We start from the raw sequence: 23,159 nt of genomic DNA, 5'->3' as shown, positions 1-23,159 counted from the left end.
TTTTTAAATCGTTCATATCCGTGAAAAATAACCAATATTCTCGGTTTTAGCGATTCAAAATACTCCCGAAACGACACATTCCTACCACAAATTTTACAATCCGGATACTATAGTAAATCCTTAATCTATTTTAGTAAATTATGAATATAGTATTTATTTTAAATAAGGATAACAATAAATTTTACAAAAATAATAGCAAAAAAGTGACTGTATTTCGTGAAAGCTTAAGTAAAGTACATAATATGTAATAATGAAATATATCTGTATATAACTATTAATAAGTAATAATTTCTTGTTTTAACAAAATTTCATTATATGTATATGACAATTAATACATCTATATTCCATATAATGTAGCAACGTTTTATTCATATGTAGAGTATTCGAGAAACATTATTTTATAAAGCTTAAAAAAAGTATTAATTTTTGTTATTATTACTATAGTTAAATATTTACCGTTTAATCATCAGTATTCTTACGATTTTAAGTTAACTTCTTTTCTGATATCAATTTGCATCTTTTTTAATAATTTTATGATTTAACATTGCGACACATATGATACCCAAATATTACACATATAAATTGTATCATAGAAGAAATTCTATAATGCGAAGGCTAAATTTATTTCTTTTTTTCCTTTTTTCTTTTTTTTCCTTTTTTTTAAACTAAAAAGCTGAATTGTATATCTTTTACTTTATTACTGGACAAAGAACAAAAATGTTGTCCATAACATATTGTTAATAACAAATTGAAAAATCTCGCGACATTTTGAGCACCAATAGTAAATAATAATGTTCAAATTATTATAAAATGTAGCACAAGATTATTATGCTTTACTTTATCACATTCATATAAATATCAATTGAAAATATATTATACATGACATATGTTACAAAATGGTAAATTTTGTGATTAAAGAGCAAAATATACTAATTTAATATTTGACTAACACACAAATATCGTCAAAAAAAAAGAAAACAATATTTATATATTATTGTTTTAAAATGGAACAAATATTACATGCATGAAATAATGGCATGTCTGACAAATCGAATTAAATAATTATTATTTGAAAAATAGAAATATGCAATTAATACTTGAAACATTGCTAACACAATAAAATATTTGAAACATATTTGATAATAATAATCTTTCCATTTTAAATATGATTGCATTTAAATGCAACAATGTCATGTAGATGTTATTTCACAATATTAGTTTCGTCGATTTGAAACACAGCATACAAATGCTTACGTATGAAATACTCACATTATGTGATTGTATACAAAATATTAAGCCAATCATATTTAAAATAATACAAAGTCCAATATTCTTTGGAAAAAAGAATTAAAAAAGTTTCCATTTTATAACTTTATTTATTCTTTTTTTTCGTTAACTGTCTTTTTTTAATCATAATTGCATATTTTTTAAGGCATATTAATTTTAAATACATTATCGCTCTTCTAGTTTCATTATAAGTATTAATCATACGAAATTATGATTGTGCCACTTGAACAAAATTATATTATTCTCTATTATATTATGCCGTATAATGTTACAAAAAAATTAACATTATAAGAAAAAAATATTAAAATTTAAATAAGTTACATAGTAACCATTACAGAAGTATTTATTTCTATTACCTAAGTACTTAAATTAAAAAATATTCCTCTTGTATTACTATTTCAAAGATTTAAAAAAGATGCATTAAGTTAATAGTAATAATAAAATACACACAAAGGAAATTAGAAGAGCGATTTTTCCTTTAATTTTCATTTTGTTAGTCTATTTGAAGCAGCTCAGAATTTCATATGTGATTTATATTAATATTTTTTTTTTTTTTTATATAAATACTATTTTATGTTTCAAGAAAGATTTAAGCGATTTGATACCAAGTATAGAGCAATTTATAGACTATTTATTTTTATGAATATTCTGTAATTAATTCATGCGCGCTATACTATGATTGTAAAATGAAATGATTAAAATATTGAAAACTGAAACTCTTTTTAAAATAACTTTTGAGTATGTCATACAATCACATAGCAAAAATGCATCAACAAAAAAGTACTTTATACGAATACACGATGAAATATTTGTTATTAGATGAATTCAACTGACTTATGTTTTAGTAATATCCATTGGTGACCCGCTAGTTGCGTTTGTAGCTGTGTTAGCGGCAATTGGCGGACCACTTGGACTTACAATAGTTGGTGGAATTGCAGGTTTAATAAATCTATCTGATGTGCGTCTATTGGATGATGTTACAATGTGACCCTGTTTCAATATAATATAATACTTCAGATTAATGTCATTTTTAAATGTTTCATACACATAAATTACATTTGTACATTACTTAGTACTATTTGACTATTTGACTAATTAACCACTATGAAATGTAACTTACAGTGGAAGGTGGTGATGAACTTGCAAATGGAATTGTAGTAGGTTGACCACAAGCATAACATCGATTTGTGTTGAATCCCTCTCTGGTTGATGAACCTATTCATAAATAATATTGATATGTTAATAAAATAAATTTATACAAATAATAAATATGGGATCACGTAATATTGAAACATAAAAGTCGAAAATTTACTTTATTTTTATATAAAACAAAGATATTATACCTGGACTTAGGGGTCTAGAGGAACTAGGTGAAGGATTGTACGGCACTGGGCTAGAAACAGTACGATTTCTTATATTTCCACCAGACATCACAATTTCATTGTAGTGCCGTTCTTCTTCCATTTCCAAACTAACAAATAGATGAATTTGTAATAAAACTAAAACATTTGTACAATCTATATAATATTATTTACCTGGACTCTGACTCGGAAAGATGTCTACATAAAGCTTCGCGACGTTCTACTTCCAGCTGTAATTTTCTTTGAAGTCTTAAATTTTCTTCACGAATTTGTTTCTCTTCGTTTACATATCGTTGCATCTTCTCTGTATCTAATATAAAAATACAAACAGATCCAACAATGTTAGTTAACAAAAACAAAAAAATTAAATGATTTTAGTATTACTAATTAATTCACAACATTATTACAAACTTAACGATTTCGTATATAATATCTATTATCATTTCAAATATGTATATACGCATAACTACTTTATATTATAAATTATTTCCTTTAATTACAATTATTATTCTATTACAATCTTTCTTTTCTATTCTCTCTTAATTCTTTTTTTTAGTTTGCTACTTCTAATTTTTTATTTATTAATATCTTAAGCACTGAGAATTGCAAGATTCTAGTTATCTATAGTACAGTATTGCTGTTACAGCATAACATTATATTAAATGTGAAGCTAATAACAAAATATAAATACATCAATCAATTATTTCATGTCACTATTTTTACTTTTCTTTCCAATAATCAAATTAATTTATGTAATTCTAGATGTAATAAAAATATTATATTTATAAAAACTTATTTTAAAATATATTTGTTACTACAAATAAATCTAATTATATGATAAAAATTCTTACGTTCTTGTTGTGAGATGAACAAAGTATGTCTTAGTCTGGCTACTTCGCTCCTTAGAGTTTGAATATGTGCACTTAAACTAGTAGCAGTATCACCATTATTGATTTCTCTTGGTGAAGCAGGATCTGATACAGGTTGATCTAATTTTATTTGCAGCATTCGCTTCTCTGCTTCCAATTTATCCATTCTTTTCCATAATTTATTTACTAATGCTTCTTGCTCCTGTTCAAGTGTGTTTTCCAGTTCTACTTTTTCTCTACGCAACTGCTCTAAATTACTTTGTTTCGCAAGTGTCTCAGCTTCAAGTTTTTCTATCTTCCTCATTAATTTGTTCACAAGACATTCTTGTTCTTGTTCTAAAGTTTGTTCTAATCGACATTTTTCTTGGCGCAATTGATTCAATTTTCTTGACAAATCATTAGTTAAACATTCTTCTTCTTGTTCATAATGGTGCGCCAATGTTTCTTTTTCTTTCTTAAGTGCTTGGATTTTTTTTAATAACGTATTACTTATAAATTCCTCCTCCTGCTCAGCTTTAGCTTGCTATAATATAATCCAATAAAAAAAGATCAAAATGCCAATAGAAAATGTGCACAATTAAACTTTGAAAATTGTTATCAAATTCCATCAACTATAACAAAGTTATTATGAAGTTCAATAGTTGAATAATTTATTTTAAACCTCTCTAATTTAAAAAATATATTTGTAATTATGTTTTTATAAACAATTTCGTTAATGTATTAACTATACAAATATTACTTCTATTATCTAATTATTAGAATTCAAACAAATAATATAAATAATATAAAAACAACAAATATTGTTTAAATACATAAATTAAAAATAATTTATAACTTCTTTTTAATGCAGAAGTAGTTTATTTTATAATCAAGAAATCATTTTACTCTAAGAAAAGATTTTTATATCTAATTTTTATTATAGTAGTAAAATTATATAAAGCTGAAATCATTTTATAGATTTAAATTTTATATGCATTTTAATACACTGAATACAAAAAATTATGAGAAACTATACAGAAACAGAAGATTGGAACACAATCATATAAAATGAAGGTATGAAAAATTATGACTACATAAAATAGATTATAAAATGAAATAATACTATATAAAAAACAGTTTATATTAAGAAAATGTTTTTAATTTAACCAAAAATTAAATATTTTGAGTATCCAAAAGTAAAATATATATTTTCAAAAAATATTCTGTACTAAATAACATATGTAATTGGCAAATTAATAGACATTATTTATTTAGTAAAAGTATAGAAGAAACTTACTATAATGACAGAGGCTTGCCGAAGACCACGATTCTCTTCTTGTAACGCTTTTACTCTTAATTTATATGTTTCTAGCTCGACTTTAAGAACACGATTATGCTGTTGTAACGACTCAATCCTTTTTTGAAGTTGTTCTCTAGTTACAGGAGACGGTGGCATCATTATCGGACCTCCGTCGATCGAGCTTGAGTCGCTTTCAGATGCGCTATCACGGTCAGCCATTTTTCTTAGACAAAAATTTCTTTAAAAACAACTTACAATCCTTTCTTTTTCATCGCACCTTCAAATAAATACATATAATATGTTTCTCTTAAGACGCAAGTATTTAGATTTTTGTTAAAACCTCATTACTTTGCATGAAAAATAACGTAATATTATAACGTTCTACCACGACATGTGCTCTACAGTAAAACGAATCAGCTGTTTCGCTGTTTGATTCTCCATGAATTATGTACTTGCAAAGAAGATGTCAAGTATATTTTGGAACTGTAATTCCCCAGAGCTTAAAGAATTTATTTGTTACATTCTTGGCATATTTAAATAATATACTAATCTTTTAAATAATAGGAAAATTAAGTTAGGAAATTGTTGTAACTCTAAGTGATTAAACAATTATAAACTATATAGATTTATAGTAAATATTTATTATTATTTCATTATATTTTTACTATATTTAAATTTATACCTATTACAATCTTGAATGTGTATAGGCAATTTAACTATCTTATTTCTATAGCAATTCTAGTTAACAAAAGATTGATAATAAATATATGAATTCTAGGTAATATATATCTGTATGTACAACACACGTGTATGTATCGTAACAAGTATATGATTATAAAGCGAGTCAGGTTAGTATTATCCGTGATATTATCGCATAACTTAAAATTCTAACCATGTTAAACATCTAGCTTGAGACTGAGAATAAAAGATAAGTATTTTTTAGTTTGACTTTTGTTAAAGGTTATTTACCTCATAAAATTTTTAAGGTGTATGTATATAAGGAAAAATTATAACCTCTATAGAAAAATATGGATACAGATTTTGAAGAACTATCGCATGACATAGATCTTATTGCAAAAATTAAACAATACCGTGATGCAACGACGAAAATTCAAGATACAATTAAATATGCCGCAAATCCAGCAGTATATGAAAAACTTTCTGATACAGATAAAGTACAGTATAATCTATTGATGTCTTACTGCCTAAATAGTGTGTTTTGGATGTATTTGCGTGCAGAAGGTAAAGTACTAATAAAAGCAGTATAATTGTACAATAATTTCAAATAAAACAAATTATTGTATGATTTTTATTGTATTCATTTTATATGTATCTAATTAGGAATTGACCCAGCAAAGCATCAAATAAAGTCAGAAAATGATCGTTTAAAGAGGTCTATGACACGTGCAAAACAAATTAATGACAAGAACACATTTATGCCTCGTGTAAACAAGGATGCAGCACAAAGATTTGTTAGGAATGGGTTGTGGGAAATGAAGAATAAAAAAAAATGATATGAAAATAATGGATGTAATATTGTGTAAATAAATTTATTTTATAAATTAATTAGTGACCTAAATGTATAAACAAAAATATATTAAACATGACGTTATGTATAATGCTGAATCTATTTTATTCAATAGTTTATATTTTCTTAATAAGTTAAGTCTGACAAATTAATTGTATAAAAAATTATATAAATAATACTTTTACATAGACAAATAATTAAGTTTTGTGCATGTGTCCTTTAAAGGAAAAAAAAGTAACTTTATCTCATACTTGTTTACCAAAGTGACTGTTTATATCCTTGTGACCTATGAATAGAAGCTATAATACAAACAGTATTATAGCAGCAAGACATATAAAAGACATAAATTTACTTTCAATAATAAATGCTTTTATATGTCTATTTTCATTATATAAATAAAATATTAGAAATAAATATATAGAAATATATTATAACCATAATAAAATTAAAGAGGTAATAGAATGGAGAAAATAATATCTAATACATTTTCCAAGATGATAAAAATTGCAATAAAAATGAAAATACTTCTTGTACATAAGATTTATGTGTTTCAACTATAGTTATATATATATTATATATAGAGAGATATATTATCTTTAAGAGATAAAAATGATGCTATATTAAAAAATAAGTAAGTAATATTAAAAATTTACAGTTTTTCATAATATAATATAAATAATTACGTATATGTATTTGTTAAGAAAGAAACAATCCATTTTATTATATCAATTTTTTTTGTACTTTCATAGGATGAATAAATGCTTGAAAGGATTAAGTATATGATCTTATTTAGAACATAATGAAGAAATAAATGAATATTTTGCAGGAGAAATTAATAATATTATTGAGACACTTCATACAATGATCGTTAAATCATATTCTTCAGATATTCTTTTATGTTGGAACTTCTTTGTTTTTAATCTGTACAAATTTTCATGATAGCAAATCAAAATATACACTGTGGGATTATATAGATGACATTTTTGCACCAATTGAACAACCTATGTATTCTACAACTATGAAATGTAATTCAAGAAATGTATGAAATATTAATGCAAAAGTATATCATTCTTCTAATCATACAAACATATTACACATGTATATAAAACATATAATAGATAAAATGTCTAATAAAATAAGATATAACATTAAAATAAAAAACTTACAATCACTATAATATAGATTATAATCTACATTTAATGTTATCTTTAAAATCCTGTTTCAATAGATTTTTACTTGCATGTTATATTTAACTGTATTTCACATTTAATTTTTATGAGGTTTTAAGCATGTATTTTTGAACAGAACGTTGGGTACATAATTAAGTGCTATTGATAATATGTTTCTGTCTGTTTAATATTTTCCTAGACAGAACTAGTAAAAATATAGGTAATAATCAGAGTTTTTGCAGATTTTTGTATACTTACGGAAAATTTAAAGGTACAAAGAGTACGCACAATATACAAAAATATATAAGATATCCAAAGTAGAGTACTCATTATAATTTTTAATAATTAAAACGAATCTCCATTTAAAGCCTATTTCTTTAGCCGTGTTCATAAATATCTACACTTTAATTATGAAACATTGTCACATAATTTCACATTTTATAAAGTTTCATGAAACTTCCAATAATTCCAATACATTGTTTAAAATAATAATGAACGAGAATTATTCTGTGTTACATATGATTAAGAAATAGTATAGTATATATTAAAATTATTAATTGATGCACCATCTGTTGAAGCGCTAGTATCTCAAACTGGTTTTATAGATATGTATATAGCATAGTAGCGTATGTAGTACCGTTACAGATTACAGCCTTGCAGGTTACAGCTTAGCTTACGGCCACGTTACAGCGTGGTTCGTTCTGTGCATTGCTGTCAGGGTATATATTCTTCATTGTTAGTTATAAATATTTCCTATTAATGACGGCTGTTTGAAAACGTGTAATTATTATAATACAATTAAAATTTGATACTTTGACAATTAAAAGATAATTATTTTTTTATTAAATACTTATTAAAATTATATCTTTCACTTGATCGATTTGCCACGTATAGTATATAAGTGCATACATAAATACAGGGAGTCTCACCTGAAATTACCATCTTGATTTTTGTCATTATTATTATTCGCAGCGGGAAATGATTTGATGGGATGGTTTCGAAGGGTGCATGTTCTGATGCTATTAGTTTTTTTATGGATGGACGCGACAAGGACTTAGGATGGTCAACTTTGATTTTTTAAATGAAATCATGTATTTTTTTAATCCAGTAATCTACGCAATTCATCATTCCTTACGCAAGAATATCCTATTTATACTAAAAAAAACCCATTAAATTAGGAGATATTTTAACTTTTATTTGTCAAATTTAATGTATGGAAGACAAAGATGTCGTAAACATAAGAGTACCGTTTTACGTCTATCCTTTCTTCACCAACAAAGAAATTAATAATATCAATATGTGTACCCATCGAAATAATTCAACTTCCATCCAAATATTTCTAGCTGCGAATGATAATAGTGACAAAAAGGCCCTATATACAAAATTAAAGCTAGTAAAGACATAATAAAGGTACTGTACCAGCTAATATTCATTCGCGATTTTATCGCATACTGCATTCCATCCAACGTATCAGAATTTCATCTTTACTTTTACTGCTATATTTTACATTTTGATTCCTAATAACAATAGTTTTATGAAGCCACAGAATACTTCGTCCATCGGTTTAAAGATTAACATTTGCCTGCAATAGCCATGAAAATGGGATTTTTCCTTTTCACTTTTTATATCCAATATGTATTGTCCGAGTCAGAATGATTTATAAGGGGTTATTCCTTGCTACGGTCACTGGCTAAGACTTGTGAAATTTCTCGTGTAGGATATTATAAATTTCTCAATAGGATATGTTACGTACCATACATTCTAGCCTGAGAGCGAAAGTACGGTTAGTTTGATGGTTCGACGGTTGGGGTGGTCACTTCCACCCCCTAAAAGTGAAATATCTAATTATGTAAAATTGACTAACCTCTTTGCAAATTCTGAAAATATTTGAACAACCAATCCGCGTGTTTTACAATAATATATCTCATACAAGATGTCTTGCGATAATCTTTTGGATAAGTTGTCCTCAGTCGTCAGTCGTCAAACGCTACTGTCAATGTTACTCATATCGTTGCTTTTCAAACACTCACTTCGGTACCTTCAAAACATTCATTTCAATACTTTCAATCTTCAAACATTCTCAAACTTTCTTATACCTTTATCCATATTCATATATCGTATCTCATTTGGTGGTTATATTAAAGTTTCAGTGAAAATTGTTGACCAGTCTCATCGCGATCGCGTTAGAACAGTTATGTCAAACGAAATCCCAAATAAACGTCTGATGACGGTACGTATAAACCTGATGAAATACATTTCATCTTAATGCTTTTTAATAAACTTTATCAATCTTATATAAAGAATCTTTTTTATTAGAGTTGTAGCAATGTATTGGAGCAAGCACATCATGTATCAAGAGCAAAACGTGGACAAGCAATGGGAAGTATAAGAGGTTTTCGAGGCTGTACAGTTTGGTTAACAGGTCTTTCCGGTGCTGGGAAAACTTCAATAGCTTTCCAAGTTGAGGCAATTTTAATTGATCATGGAATTGCTGCTTATGGACTTGATGGAGATAACGTAAGGAGTGGTTTAAACCACAATCTTGGCTTTACCAAGGAAGATAGAAAAGAAAACATAAGGAGGGTTGCAGAAGTAGCTAAATTATTTGCTGATAGTGGACAAATTTGTTTATGTAGTTTTGTATCACCATTTGAAGAGGATAGACAAATGGCAAGACAAATTCATAAAATGTCTGATCTTCCGTTTTTTGAAGTTTTTGTTGATACACCTCTTACTGTATGTGAAGCAAGGGATACCAAAGGATTATATAAAAAGGCACGTCAAGGAGCGATCAAAGGCTTTACTGGAATAGACCAAATGTATGAAAGACCAGTAAATCCTGATTTAGTGGTAGTCACTGAAAACTGTACTCCAGAGGAATCAGCTGCAACTGTTATTGATCTTCTGGAGAAACAGCATATTATACCTGTACTTCAAAAACCTGCAACGCCAATACGGGAGTTATTCATTCCAGAATCACGAATATCTTCTGCCAAAACAGAAGCTGCTACGCTTCAGAACTTAGAAATTAATGAAATTGATGTACAATGGCTCCAGATTTTAGCAGAAGGTTGGGCTGCACCTCTTACCGGTTTCATGAGAGAACACCAATATCTCCAGGTATATACAACATACATATATATTAACATGAAATACAACAATGCTGTTAAAAACTCAATTCTATTATTTATTTATTTATTATTTATTTATTTAATTATTCAATTATTATTTAGAGTCTAAAATATTTTTAGACTCAACATCTAAAATGCCTCCGTGAAGGTGACAGAGAAATTAATCAATCTGTTCCAATAGTCCTTGCAATACATACAAAAGATAAAGAACGTTTGAATGGACTTTCGTCTTTTACATTGAGATACAAAAACAAAGCTCTAGCAATATTACGTAGGCCTGAATTTTATTACCACAGAAAAGAAGAAAGATGTGGTTGGCAATTTGGTACTAACAATTTAGGCCACCCATATGTAAAGATGATTCATGAATCTGGAGATTGGTTAGTAGGTGGTGATATAGAAGTTATTGAGAGAATTAAATGGCATGATGGTTTGGATCAATACAGACTTACACCAAATGAAATTAGAACAAAATGCAAAAAGATGAAGGCTGACGCTGTCTTTGCATTCCAGCTTCGAAATCCTGTACATATGGGTCATGCATTATTAATGCAAGTAAGTTCATTTATTTATTTATTATTTACGACAGAATTTATGTAAAATATTTTATGTATAAGTATGTTATATTTGTATTTCTAGGACACTAAAAAACGTTTATTAGAAGAAAGAGGATTTAAAAATCCTATTTTATTGTTACATCCTCTAGGTGGTTGGACGAAGGATGATGATGTACCACTACAGACAAGGATTCTGCAACATGAAGCTGTACTTAGTGAAGGGGTTTTAGATCCTAATTCAACATTATTAGCAATTTTTCCAAGCCCTATGATGTATGCTGGACCAGTTGAGGTAAATTTTAATTATGAACGTATTTTCATTTGTTACATAATTATAATGAAAATAAAATATGATAAGCATATATAATATAAATAGCGTCTATAATAGTTTTTTCTATATTACATGTTGATCTTTAGTAGCAAATGTTGTCAAAATTAATGATTTTTCATCTATAAAAATAGTTACATTATTGATCTTGTGATGAATACTATGTTTATAAGTTTATTTCTATTTGTGCTACGTAAAATTCATATTTCATATAGTTATAGTTTAAACCTAGTAATTGAAGTAGCCATCATATATGTTTACTTTTTATATTATATTAGGTTATCTCATAAATAATGCAGTTCTTCCAAAAATTGAATTTGATACAAGAAGTTGTCACGATAGAAAAAGAAGAATAAAAAGCTTATTAAAAAAATGGCAAAGAGTTCTAGAAAACAAAGGAAAATATATGACTATTTGATTACTTATAGATATGTTATTATTTATAAAATGATCTAATATATGTAAAACGAAACTAAAAGTAAGAACTAGAATAAAGGAACCTTATAACAAGTTTTTAAATGTTTTACTCAAAAATTTTGCATTACTGTTATAAGGTTTCAAGATTTCATTGACTCTTTAAGAAATACATACTATATTCTAATGACATATTAGAATCCTTCTAGTGTTATTTCATTTCATGTTCATTTTATACATTATTAGGTACAATGGCATGCAAAGGCAAGAATGAACGCTGGTGCTAACTTTTATATTGTTGGAAGAGATCCTGCTGGCATATTACATCCTAACAAAAATGCAACACCTGATGGGAATCTTTATGATCCTACTCATGGAGCCCGAGTTCTCTTACTAGCTCGAGGCTTACAATCGCTAGAAATCATACCGTTTAAAGTTGCAGCATATGATAAAAAATATAAAAAAATGTCCTTCTTTGATGAGAAACGAAAAGAAGATTTTGAATTTATATCAGGGACGAAAATGCGTTGTATGTATAATATACTTTTATCTGTGTGTTACATATTTTTATAACTTATAAAATATCATAATATTCAGGGTGGTTGGTAACTGGTGGTACAAGCGGAAAGGGGGTGATTCTACGCGAAAAAAGAAGTCGAAAATATAGAATAAAAATTTTTCGTTTGAGGCTTTGTTTTCGAGAAAATCGACTTTGAATTTTCGCTCGGTACGTGTGCACTTTATCAAGTCTCGTTATAACGGATCTTACTGTAGATCGTTGTCTCGATGGAAAAATTAAAAAAAAAAAAAAAAGATAAAAAATATTTTTATTCTATATTTTCGACTTCTTTTTTCGCGTAGAATCACCCCCTTTCCGCTTGTACCACCAGTTACCAACCACCCTGTATATAATTTTATATAATATTAAAACGTGAAAAATTTGATTTATTAAAAAAACACAAGTTTAATATTTAAAATATTTGTTATAGGTTTAGCAAAAGCAGGTGAAAATCCACCTGATGGTTTTATGTCACCTAAAGCATGGTTTGTTCTTGCACAATATTATCAAAACCTAGAAAAGTAAATATTTAGTGCAGAAATCGCTAGAAATTATTAACACTTTAGAATGAAGTGTTTATAGAGTAAAATTAGTGTTTCAAATATTGGAAAAAAATGAGTAAAGAGTATTAATACCTGATGTAGTATTAATATTATTATACATCTATATATTTGTACATTTTAATTGTACAGCACAGCGATTTCTGCATTTATCTGTTTTAGATAAGTTAATATCTTTTTGCATTTATTCTTAAAATGTATATATATATATATGTATATCCCTTAATTTTATTTTATGTAAATATAAAATTCAATTACATTTTTCACAAAAATTTTATAAAAATATATATGATATAAATATGATCTTTCATTGTATCTATTTTAAGAAGTGTATATTATATCATGTCCAAAAAGAAATTTGTATAATTTAGATGTAAATTTAACAGCTATTTATATATGATAAAAATATACAAACACTTGCAAATGTTTTATGTACAAAAGTATCTGACGCTCAAATTCTTTTATTGTCACCATGAAATATTAGTTTAATTTACAAATAAAAATTTGATGATATAGGAAAATAAATAAAAGTTAAAATTGTACAAGATGAGATATTCGAGTACATAACTTATTGTAATTGTACGATAAGTAAAACTACGCTTATCGTAAAAGTTTAAATAATTATGCGATATATTACAAATGGTCGTAATGAAATGTATATAAAAATATATAAAAATCGTATATAGATATAGTAAATTTCACTTGTAATTTTAAAACAATAAAGAAACAAAATTTTATTACTAAAAATGTCTAATTTACCGTAATATAAGAAAGTATTGTTATAAAACAAGACAAACATTACTTTTAACTAGAATATGGATTTTTATGCAAATTCATATTTTTGAGAACATAATTAAAGGAGTAGAAACTTGGTGAAAAATTGTTTTATCTATCAAATGTTATAGAAAACATTTTTGAATATTTTACACATTTTTTCACAGTATGACCATTTTGTACAATTTTGCGCTACCAAATTTTGTATAAATGCATAAAAATCTACAATATACTTACAATATAAGTAAACATTACTTATATTTAAAATATATTTGAATTAACACTCGAGCATTCATTGCATAATACATCCAATTCTATAATATAATTTCTGTTTTAAACATACAAAGTTATGTTAGAAATATATATCATATATTGGAAAAATCTTCGTCAAGAAGCTGTTGCACAACAACTTCCTGATGAGAATTGAAATGGTGAAATGTATTTTAGAGATGCAGGTGAAACAAGACAAGTAAATAATTAAGCAATAAGAAGTATGTTTTGATAATTCAGTTAGAAAGATCTATTTCAGATAAAAACGAATTTGGAATAGGAAATTATGTCGCGAATGAACGAAAATGCAATGCTATTAGAAGATCTATAACTAAACATACACCCGTGCAAGAGAATAAACCAGTTACAAAAGATATTAATCTGAAACACAGAAAATAAATGATAAATTCTAAAATCGGGAAAAGAACTGTGAGAAGAAGAAAATTTAATTGCGGAAGCGGATGAACTTGAGAAAAAGCTCAGCACAGTAAAAGAAACTTTTATTTCCATTAAAGGAATTTATCCAAAAATTAATTTTACAAGAGCAAATGCTGGTTGAGGCTAAAAAAACGGAGCTTCCATTACGTCTGAGCGAATATTAATCTATTGGAATTTCCGATGGATCAACTGCTCTAAAACGCGAATTAAATTAACTATAATAAGTCAAATTAGTCTTAAAAGCAGGGCAGTTCAGATCTAAATTACATGTTGCATTAACTAATCAAAATCTTAAAATTAATTAAAATCTCATATTTTATCAAAGAATTATGAAGATACCAAAAATTTTGGTCATGCATGTTATCCATTTCCAAGGAACAGTTAAATAAATTAGTGAATAGATTACGGAAATAGATAATCCTTATAACAAACCAGATGAATGTCTTAGATCATCCAAGAGGTTAAGGCTAAATGATTCTAATAATTCTAGTTTAAATAATAATGGAACTGATACTGCTCCAATTAGTCCATATAAATGAAGAAGATTAAACCAATAAGAACAATAACCGACAAATAAGTTCATAATATAATATGAATAATTATGCATATGTAATAATTAAGAGAAAGATAATCCATTTTATTATATCAATTATTCTTATACTTTTTTACGATGAATAAAAACTTAAAAGAATTAAGGATAGAATTTTACTTAAATAAATTAAGGAAAAAATATTTTGCAAAAAGATTAATAATACTATTAAAACACTTCATACAGTGGTTGATAAACCATATTCTTCAGATATTCTTTTGAACTAAATTAAGTTCTTTTTAACCTGATGAATGCGTAAAAGGCCAAGTGGTTCGGACGATTCTAGTTTAAAGAGGAGTGAAAGTGACAGTGTTCCAATAGTCCATGAAAATCAAAAAAATTAGACGGATTGTGTCATTGAAAATTGTTGATGATTGTGTGCTTTAAAAATACGATTATTTAACAAAATGTTTGTATATAAAGTAATGTAGAAATATCACTGGAAAAAATCATTTGATAATGTTTTCTTAATTTACTATAATTTATAACTATAAAACGCATGATTTTTTTTAACAAAAATATTGCTGGTCTTTTTATAAATTAAGAAATGGAGAACTTACGAAATAATACCAATAAATAGAAAATAAAGTATTAATAAGCAGAAAACAAAAAATAAATGAATTTGTATTACGAACAATTTATACAGGGTGGTTGGTAACTGGTGGTACAAGCGGAAAGGGGGTGATTCTACGCGAAAAAAGAAGTCGAAAATATAGAATAAAAATTTTTCGTTTGAGGCTTTGTTTTCGAGAAAATCGACTTTGAATTTTCGCTCGGTACGTGTGCACTTTATCACGTCTCGTTATAACGGATCTCACTGTAGATCATTGTCTCGATAGAAAAATTAAAAAAAAAAAAATTTTTATTCTATATTTTCGACTTCTTTTTTCGCGTAGAATCACTCCCTTTCTGCTTGTACCACCAGTTACCAACCACCTTGTATATAGACATGTGGTTATGAGCAACATTAATTTTATTAATCTTGAAAGTTTGTATTATCAAGTAAAATACTTATTCATCTTTTAGATTTGTACAAAATACTTTATATCATACTACAGATATTTTTATTTATTATTTATAGTTAAACAAAAATTTTGTATTGTAAAGCACTAAGAAGAGATAAAATTTGTTATATTATCCTTTTTACAGTTTTAAATTGATTTTAATAAGTATTTTCACACAGTAAATTAATTTTACAAAACTATTATTTCGATAGCAAATAGCTATTTTGACCTTTAGATACATAATATCCTAGTATAGTGAAATCTATATATGTATACTAAAAGGAAATACACATTTTAGAACATGCTGAAATTGGGTCTATAGGAATGTGATTTAGCCCCTACTTATTTATACCAAATAAACAGTTCTTTTTTAAATGTATAATTACCACAATAAAACTTTAAAAATTATTTCTTTATACAAAGCATATCGCAAATATAAAATGCGAAATTGAATTCAATTATTATACATAATGGATGCAGTAGCTAAATTGACCTCTGTATTTGCATCGGATAAATCAGGTAAAGATAACATCACTGGAATCACTTGTATTTTCCCCGAATCATCTTCTTGTTGCAAATGAACTACAGCACCTGATTGTAATATTTCATTTGTCATTATTTCATCTGCCATAATTTCTGTAGGTTCAATGTTATCCGCAGTTACTTCTTCTGTGTAAACTGTTGTGTCTTCCATATTCATTATAACTTCTGCTGCATCAGAAGCTTCTCTGGATGTCTCTTCATATTCCTGAGAAATAACATGTATATAAAAAAATAAGAATCTAATGTAATAAAAAATAATATAGAACTATAAAATTATGTTTACCTGTTCATATACTTGTTCATATTCTTCCGTTATTTCTTGTTCTTCAAATTTAATCTGTTCTTCTTCAAATTTAACTATTTGTTCTTCTTCAAACTTAACTATTTGTTCTTCTTCAAATTGTTGATCTGTCTGTTCTTGATATTCACTTTCAGGAACTTGACACTTTATATTATTTAAACTTTCGTGTTCAGAACAAGAAGAATCTTCTAATAGTTTAGGTTTACTATTTCGACTAAGTATTATCCTTTTAAATCCAGACCCTCCTAAGCTTTCATGTCGTCTTTCATGTTTATTTTTATCACCTAAATATTTAAAACGTTGTCTACATACACTGCAAGAATATGGTCGTTCATTTGTATGAGTTCTTTCATGACATACAAGTGCACTAACTTGTTTACATCTCCAAGGACAATATCTACACTGTAAAGGTCTTTCATCGCTGTGCCTATTTTGTTGATGTTTAACCAACTGTATCTTAGTTTTCAATTTAAACCCACAGATTTCACAAGTGTGTGGCCTATCTTCAGAATGAGATACCAAATGAGTTTTTAATCTGATTTGATTCACAAATCTCTTTGGACAATGTGGGCACGGTATAGTTCCTTCTAATCTGTTATGTGTGACCATCATATGATGTCTTAACCTCACTTCGGAAATAAATGTTAATTCACAATCTAAACATTTCATAGGATCTTTCTCCATATGTGTGTTTTTAATATGCGTTCTCAAAATCATTTCTGTTTTGAATGTCTTACTACAACGATAACATGATGCCCTTCTTTTTTCTGGTGCCCCATCTATCCCTTCCTTTACACCAGGAAGTGTTTCATTGTGTATATGAGACATATGCCACTCTAATGATCTAGTTGAAATCATTGATCTATTACATATATGACAAGTGTATTGTCTACCATCCTTATGAACTCGGTTCCTATGTATAACAAGTGTTGAATGATTTGGAAACTTTTCACCACATACTTGACATGAACATTCTTTTAATCCCCTACTATCGGTCTTCTCATGTACTCTCATGTGTAACCTTAAACCATCTCTTCTATTAAATCCAACACCACAAGTATCACATCGATATTGACGTTGATCTTCATGAATTCTTACATGTTGCTTTAAAGTTGAACTATTTTTAAACATTTTGTCACAGTGTGGACACTGAATAGTATATGCTTTATGAGTATGCATGTGTTTAGAAAGGCTATAAAACGGTACTAATTTATGGCAAACTGGGCATTCTCTCTTATTACTTACAGGTTGATGTTTACGTATTCTATGATGTCTAAGACTTGCAGGATTTTTAAAATCAGCTCCACAGTCCTCACACAAATAGGCTCTTAAAGTTGTGTGTACAGATTTCAAATGAAAGCTAAGTTTTTGTTTGAATGCAAACTTTTTAGGACACTTTGTACATTGATATATTTTCTCCCAATTCATGTGTTGTGTTTTGACATGTTGATCCAATGTTCCTTGATGTTTAAACTTCTCACCACATACATCACATAATTGTCCATACATACTATCACAATGTTTTTGTTCATGCTGACGCTTTTTCCCTTTTGAATCTAACATCATGTCACAATATTTACATAGTAATTTTTTTATACAAATCACATTATGATTTCGTTTTGCTTTATTTGTTGGAAATTCTTCCATGCAATCTTCACAAAAATGCATAATTTTATAGTCATGTGATCTCAAATGTTCTTCAAGAACTTCTTTAGAAGCAAATGTTTCTGGACAATAATCACATTCTAAATAATGTTCTTCTGGAATATAATCTGCTGGTTGACTTTCATCTATTAAGTCAGGTAAGTTGTTTTTAAGGACTGCATTATTTCTGTCTTCATAAAGAGAAATAATATCCTCATCTTTTAATCTTGTAATTACAATTTTACGTTGTTTTAAATAATCTTGAAAGTCTTGCAAATTTTTTTTTTTTTCCCCCAAAATTCTTGCTAACTTTTCAATATTTCCTTCTGTATAAGATTCATCAAGTTCTTTTTGAAGATATTCTTTCTTCTTTTTTGCTTCTTCCCATTTCAATTTAAGCTTTGCTAAATGTGATAAATATTCTTCAGTATTTACATATGCTTTTTCATTTGTTGACTTTTCTTTGGCTGATTCTGCAATTTCTATAGCATCATCTTCAATTGTAATAGTTGCATTAAATTCACTATCATCTTTATTAAACTGTATGTTTACAGCAGAATCATTTTCTACATGTGTAAAAGATCTTTGATTATCTTGACTTTCATTACGCTTAAAGTAACGAGATTCCTCAAATTTTGGAGGTGCAACAATATTGGCATGTCCGCCTAATACTTTTTCTCGCTTTTTCTTGTATTCTTCTATTTGTTCTTCTATAATCTGCTCTCTTATTTCTAACTTTTTTGTTCGTTCTGGAAATAAATCTTTTTCTTTTGTAACTAATGTTTCATATCGTTTTAAAATCTTATCCATTGGTTTAATGTCAAAATTCTTTTTCCCTGTAGATTTATCTTCTTTTTTCTCTAATGGTTTATCCATTTTCTTAACTTTTACTAACAATATTTCATTCGGTTTAGATCCTTTCACAGTAACATACATGATGCCATCTTCTTGATTACTGTTAAGGTTCAAAGAATTGTTTACATCGAGTTTTTGTACTTTTAAGTCTTTATGACTTTTATCAGAAATATTTGTCTGGTAAATATTTTCATCAGTTTCTTCTGTAGATTCTTTTTTAGACTGTAATAATAACCTGCGTTTTAATATGTTTGGTTGTTTTGAACATTCTTTTGTACTTTCAGAATTATTGACGCTGCGTGGTTCAGTAGACTGATTATTACATTCTGTGTCCCCTACTTTAATGTATGTTCTCATACATTCATAATTATATGTTGTTTGGTTAATTTCAGTACTTTTATTATCTGAAATTGGATTATTATCAGAAACAATAGTTGATTGTGAACATTGTTTTGTATTTTCTTTCTGTTGAATATGTCGTCTTTTTGCACTTGGTATTTCTACTTCATCATCAGACTCTGCAACATCAGAACTATCAGGTTGAAAAGGAGGATCATCTGGATCAAATTCTTCTATTGATTCATTATCATCACTATTTTGTAAGACAGTGGTGTCTTCAAAAATTCCAGGTTCAACCTTACTTTCTGATTCTTTATGATCTGTACAAAACTTCTTATCTTTTACAATATCTTCATTATCTTTTAATGAAAAAATTGCAGATATTTTTGGTACGGAAGTATATTCTTTACTTGTAGATGGATTTTTTGTATTACACTCAACAGCATTTTCCATCTGTTTCTCGAAACTTTCTACAGGCTGCATTTTATTTAATTCTGCATTTTTTGTCGCTGTATCTGTGAGAGTAATGTGAATAGATCTTAATTTAACTTCTGCTTTTTTAATTTGCATAAAAAACTTATAACTCATTTTTAAGTCACAGATACAATCCATACACATTTGAGTTGATAAACTATCATATGGATTTATTTCTTCTAAATGCTTAATTTGTTGACTTAATCTCATTTGATTACCTTTTTCACTAAAAATATCAACTAATGGAAGTTTCAAACCGGCACAAGTTCTACAATACTTTTTTAATTCCTGTTTTGTTTGTTCTGATATTGATAGTTTCTTTTGCACAGATACTTTATTGTGCAAAGAAATTTTAGTTAATTCATTTAAACTATTTGCATCATGAGTCAACAATTTTACACGTGGTGTAATTTTTTTTAATTCATTAATATCTTTAATCTGACCGAATATTTCTTTATTCGATACTAATCCAGTTTTGTTTGATTTACATGTTGTTTTAACATCACTGTCACATACATTTAGGATATTACTAGCAGTATGCTGAATACTATGTAATTTTACTTCACTATAATTATGATCCTTGTTTTTAACTTCAGTGTGCTGCATCTTTGACCTATTCATTTAAAGTTTTCCCATTGTATTTTAGATGTGTATTTGCAAAGTTTGTATAATCTAAAAAAAAAGCGATAAGTTAATCAAATCAAATATATACATTTGTAACAGTTCATACAAAATAACATAAATAAACATATCTGATTTACCTTTTATGTAAAAATGAAAATTATCCTTTCTGTAACACTACTTGTGCATGTTGTGTTTATGATACTATTATTTCTTCTTTAATTTTGTACAAAATAATTACACATAGCACATCCCATTATTATAAGTTTGTTAATTTATAAAAAGTTAGTAAAAATTAGTTTAACTAACTAATATATATTGTCGTTACTTATAGAACGCTGTAGTTATTGATATTTTCAAACTCTTGAAGTTTATGTTTTCTCTTGCGAAATTGAAAGTACCTTCGATTCCCTCTTTCAAAAAAGATTGTTTTTTTTTATTATCACCATAAGACAAATATAAAATTACATTTTCATAATCACAGGTATTCATTTTTCATTCAAAATTGAGGTTAAGTGAATATAATCATAAGGAGTATATACTCCTACATTTAAACATAACATAAACGTAATCGGTGTGTATTATACCAATTTTTAAATTCGTTAATTTTACCTTATAATACTCGTTATCGGGAAGAGTAATAATGTAATTCAAAAGTCTTTCCAAACTTTGACTAATATAATTTCTTCGTAATGATATCCAGATGGCGCAACTTAATGGCGCCTGTGGCGTTATGTTATTTTCGGCCTACGCAACAGACATTCTACAGTTCCGAAATTCATGACTAGCTTTCAATAGCCATAGAATATTTTCGTATACATTACTCTGTAACATATTACGAAGACCCGTCATAGATTACGATCCGAGAGATGCAAGTTTCATGAAAAGAATCGATTAATCTATGCGCACTTTGAAAGGGAAATTAATGCCACGTTCAACTGTCGTCTTCTGAATTCCTTTACCGAAGCTGTGACGTTGCTTATGTTTGTAATGGCCGCGATTCTATTATTCTATCTTTCCTATACAAAATATTAAATGAGAAAAATTCAATTTAATAATTAGCATATAATATCAAGTATATTAAGATAAAATATAGAACAGGTAAGTAAAATTTTCGCCATTTTAATTCAATTTAGCAAAAATACTTTTTTATGTGCAGGTAGTGTACTGCGCACTTGCTTAGTATGAAACCGCGAACAATTCAATTGACTACATAAAAAATTTCACGTTTTCCTTTTTTTAAAAGTAAAATATTTTTGATATAATTAGGCTGTGCATTTTTATGCAAACGCATATTTTTAGGGATGTAATTAAAAAAGCAAAACCTCGGTAAAAAATTATTTTACATATCAGATATTATAGAAAGCATTCTATTTTGGATTTTATATTTTTTTTATATTATGTGCATTCTGTATAATTTTATATTTTTAAATTTTTTATAAATGCAGAAAAATCTGCAATCTACTTATAATTCATTGTAAATTATTAAATATTTTATTGAAACGTCTTTATACCTAAATATCTTTTAATTTGTCATGGAAAATGTCACATGTAATAATTTTTGATGTATTATCATGTACATTAATGCTTTATGTCAAAGATAATTATTAATTTAAACGATTTAAGAATACCTTTATAATTCTCTAGATTGAATTTATTTTCCATTTATTCAAATTATCCCTTATTTTGCATATGAATTTTTGTATATTTTAATTTACTTAATTAAAGCTTCAAACATTTGTTTATTTTAATATAATACTGTAAAAATTACATGTAAAACTCTTAAGAAAAATTGTACGTAGAAAGGTAAGACATGATATAAAAATTATTTCATGCAAAGAAAACGAATGGTGAGGCAGTTTGAGAAAAAAAGAAGCTTTGAAAAATTATTTCTATCAGATGAGTTTTAAATCAAGCAGTCGAATTACATTCATGTAGAAAAATCGCGAATATTTATTATTTCTTCATGATTGATTGCTAAATATATTCTTTATTTTATATCGAAAGTCAGATCATTCTATATTCATTCGTATAATTCTTTCTCTGTAAAAATGTACTGAGAGAAAAATAAAACTCAAATCCAAAACTTCTGGATCATAGCGAGCAATTTGGTCAGTATTTCTGATCTTTTTTAAGTTGTAATATGTTAAAAAGGGCTATTTAAGTAAGCAAAATGTCACAAAAAATATTTTGCAGCCAATTATAAATATATTTAATTTTATTTTAGAACTAAACTTAAATCTAACTTTTATGTAACAAAAACCC

The 23,159-nt window shown here is 27.1% G+C and overlaps 4 protein-coding genes across 12 annotated transcripts; 2 read left to right on the top strand and 2 right to left on the bottom strand.

Moving 5' to 3' along the window:
• Positions 1-493: 493 nt before the first annotated feature.
• Positions 494-5,241, bottom strand: LOC138178890 (coiled-coil domain-containing protein 6). Of its 2 annotated transcripts, XM_069111216.1 has the most exons (7): positions 5,145-5,241; positions 4,794-5,073; positions 3,500-4,040; positions 2,823-2,958; positions 2,631-2,758; positions 2,408-2,502; positions 494-2,277 (listed from the first exon to the last, which is right to left on the bottom strand). In XM_069111216.1, the coding sequence occupies exons 2-7, from the start codon at positions 5,013-5,015 to the stop codon at positions 2,122-2,124; spliced, it is 1,278 nt and encodes a 425-aa protein (XP_068967317.1). In that variant the 5' UTR covers positions 5,016-5,073; positions 5,145-5,241; the 3' UTR covers positions 494-2,121. The 2 variants fall into 2 exon arrangements, with proteins under 2 accessions (XP_068967317.1, XP_068967316.1); XM_069111215.1 differs by having other exon boundaries at positions 4,794-5,240.
• A 317-nt stretch (positions 5,242-5,558) lies between these two features.
• LOC138178899 (nuclear nucleic acid-binding protein C1D) lies at positions 5,559-6,415 on the top strand. 2 transcript variants are annotated; one of them, XM_069111230.1, is made up of 3 exons: positions 5,559-5,644; positions 5,757-6,038; positions 6,138-6,415. In XM_069111230.1, exons 2-3 carry the CDS (start codon positions 5,825-5,827, stop codon positions 6,308-6,310), a joined length of 387 nt encoding a protein of 128 aa, XP_068967331.1. In that variant the 5' UTR covers positions 5,559-5,644; positions 5,757-5,824; the 3' UTR covers positions 6,311-6,415. The 2 variants fall into 2 exon arrangements, with proteins under 2 accessions (XP_068967331.1, XP_068967332.1); XM_069111231.1 differs by having other exon boundaries at positions 5,575-5,644; positions 5,819-6,038.
• A 2,317-nt stretch (positions 6,416-8,732) lies between these two features.
• Positions 8,733-13,323, top strand: Papss (3'-phosphoadenosine 5'-phosphosulfate synthase). Of its 6 annotated transcripts, none has more exons than XM_069111191.1 (7): positions 8,733-8,903; positions 9,638-9,723; positions 9,810-10,613; positions 10,745-11,179; positions 11,264-11,473; positions 12,170-12,452; positions 12,913-13,323. In XM_069111191.1, exons 2-7 carry the CDS (start codon positions 9,688-9,690, stop codon positions 13,005-13,007), a joined length of 1,863 nt encoding a protein of 620 aa, XP_068967292.1. In that variant the 5' UTR covers positions 8,733-8,903; positions 9,638-9,687; the 3' UTR covers positions 13,008-13,323. The 6 variants fall into 6 exon arrangements, 5 of the variants coding, with proteins under 5 accessions (XP_068967292.1, XP_068967294.1, XP_068967293.1 ...); XM_069111193.1 differs by lacking the exon at positions 8,733-8,903 and adding an exon at positions 9,028-9,206; XM_069111192.1 differs by lacking the exon at positions 8,733-8,903 and adding an exon at positions 9,046-9,276.
• Positions 13,324-16,066: 2,743 nt separating this feature from the next.
• LOC138178662 (uncharacterized) lies at positions 16,067-21,830 on the bottom strand. Of its 2 annotated transcripts, XM_069110754.1 has the most exons (4): positions 21,507-21,830; positions 21,035-21,307; positions 16,944-20,945; positions 16,067-16,865 (listed from the first exon to the last, which is right to left on the bottom strand). In XM_069110754.1, the coding sequence occupies exons 3-4, from the start codon at positions 20,892-20,894 to the stop codon at positions 16,572-16,574; spliced, it is 4,245 nt and encodes a 1,414-aa protein (XP_068966855.1). In that variant the 5' UTR covers positions 20,895-20,945; positions 21,035-21,307; positions 21,507-21,830; the 3' UTR covers positions 16,067-16,571. The 2 variants fall into 2 exon arrangements, with proteins under 2 accessions (XP_068966855.1, XP_068966854.1); XM_069110753.1 differs by having other exon boundaries at positions 21,035-21,830.
• Positions 21,831-23,159: the final 1,329 nt, after the last annotated feature.

Source organism: Bombus flavifrons, chromosome 4 (assembly GCF_040668555.2).
Source record: "Bombus flavifrons isolate JBK064 chromosome 4, iyBomFlav1_principal, whole genome shotgun sequence".
In the NCBI taxonomy this organism is placed as follows: Eukaryota; Metazoa; Arthropoda; class Insecta; order Hymenoptera; family Apidae; genus Bombus; species Bombus flavifrons.
The sequence above is the reverse complement of the archived record's forward strand: the minus strand, read 5'-3'. Positions and strand labels throughout refer to the sequence as shown.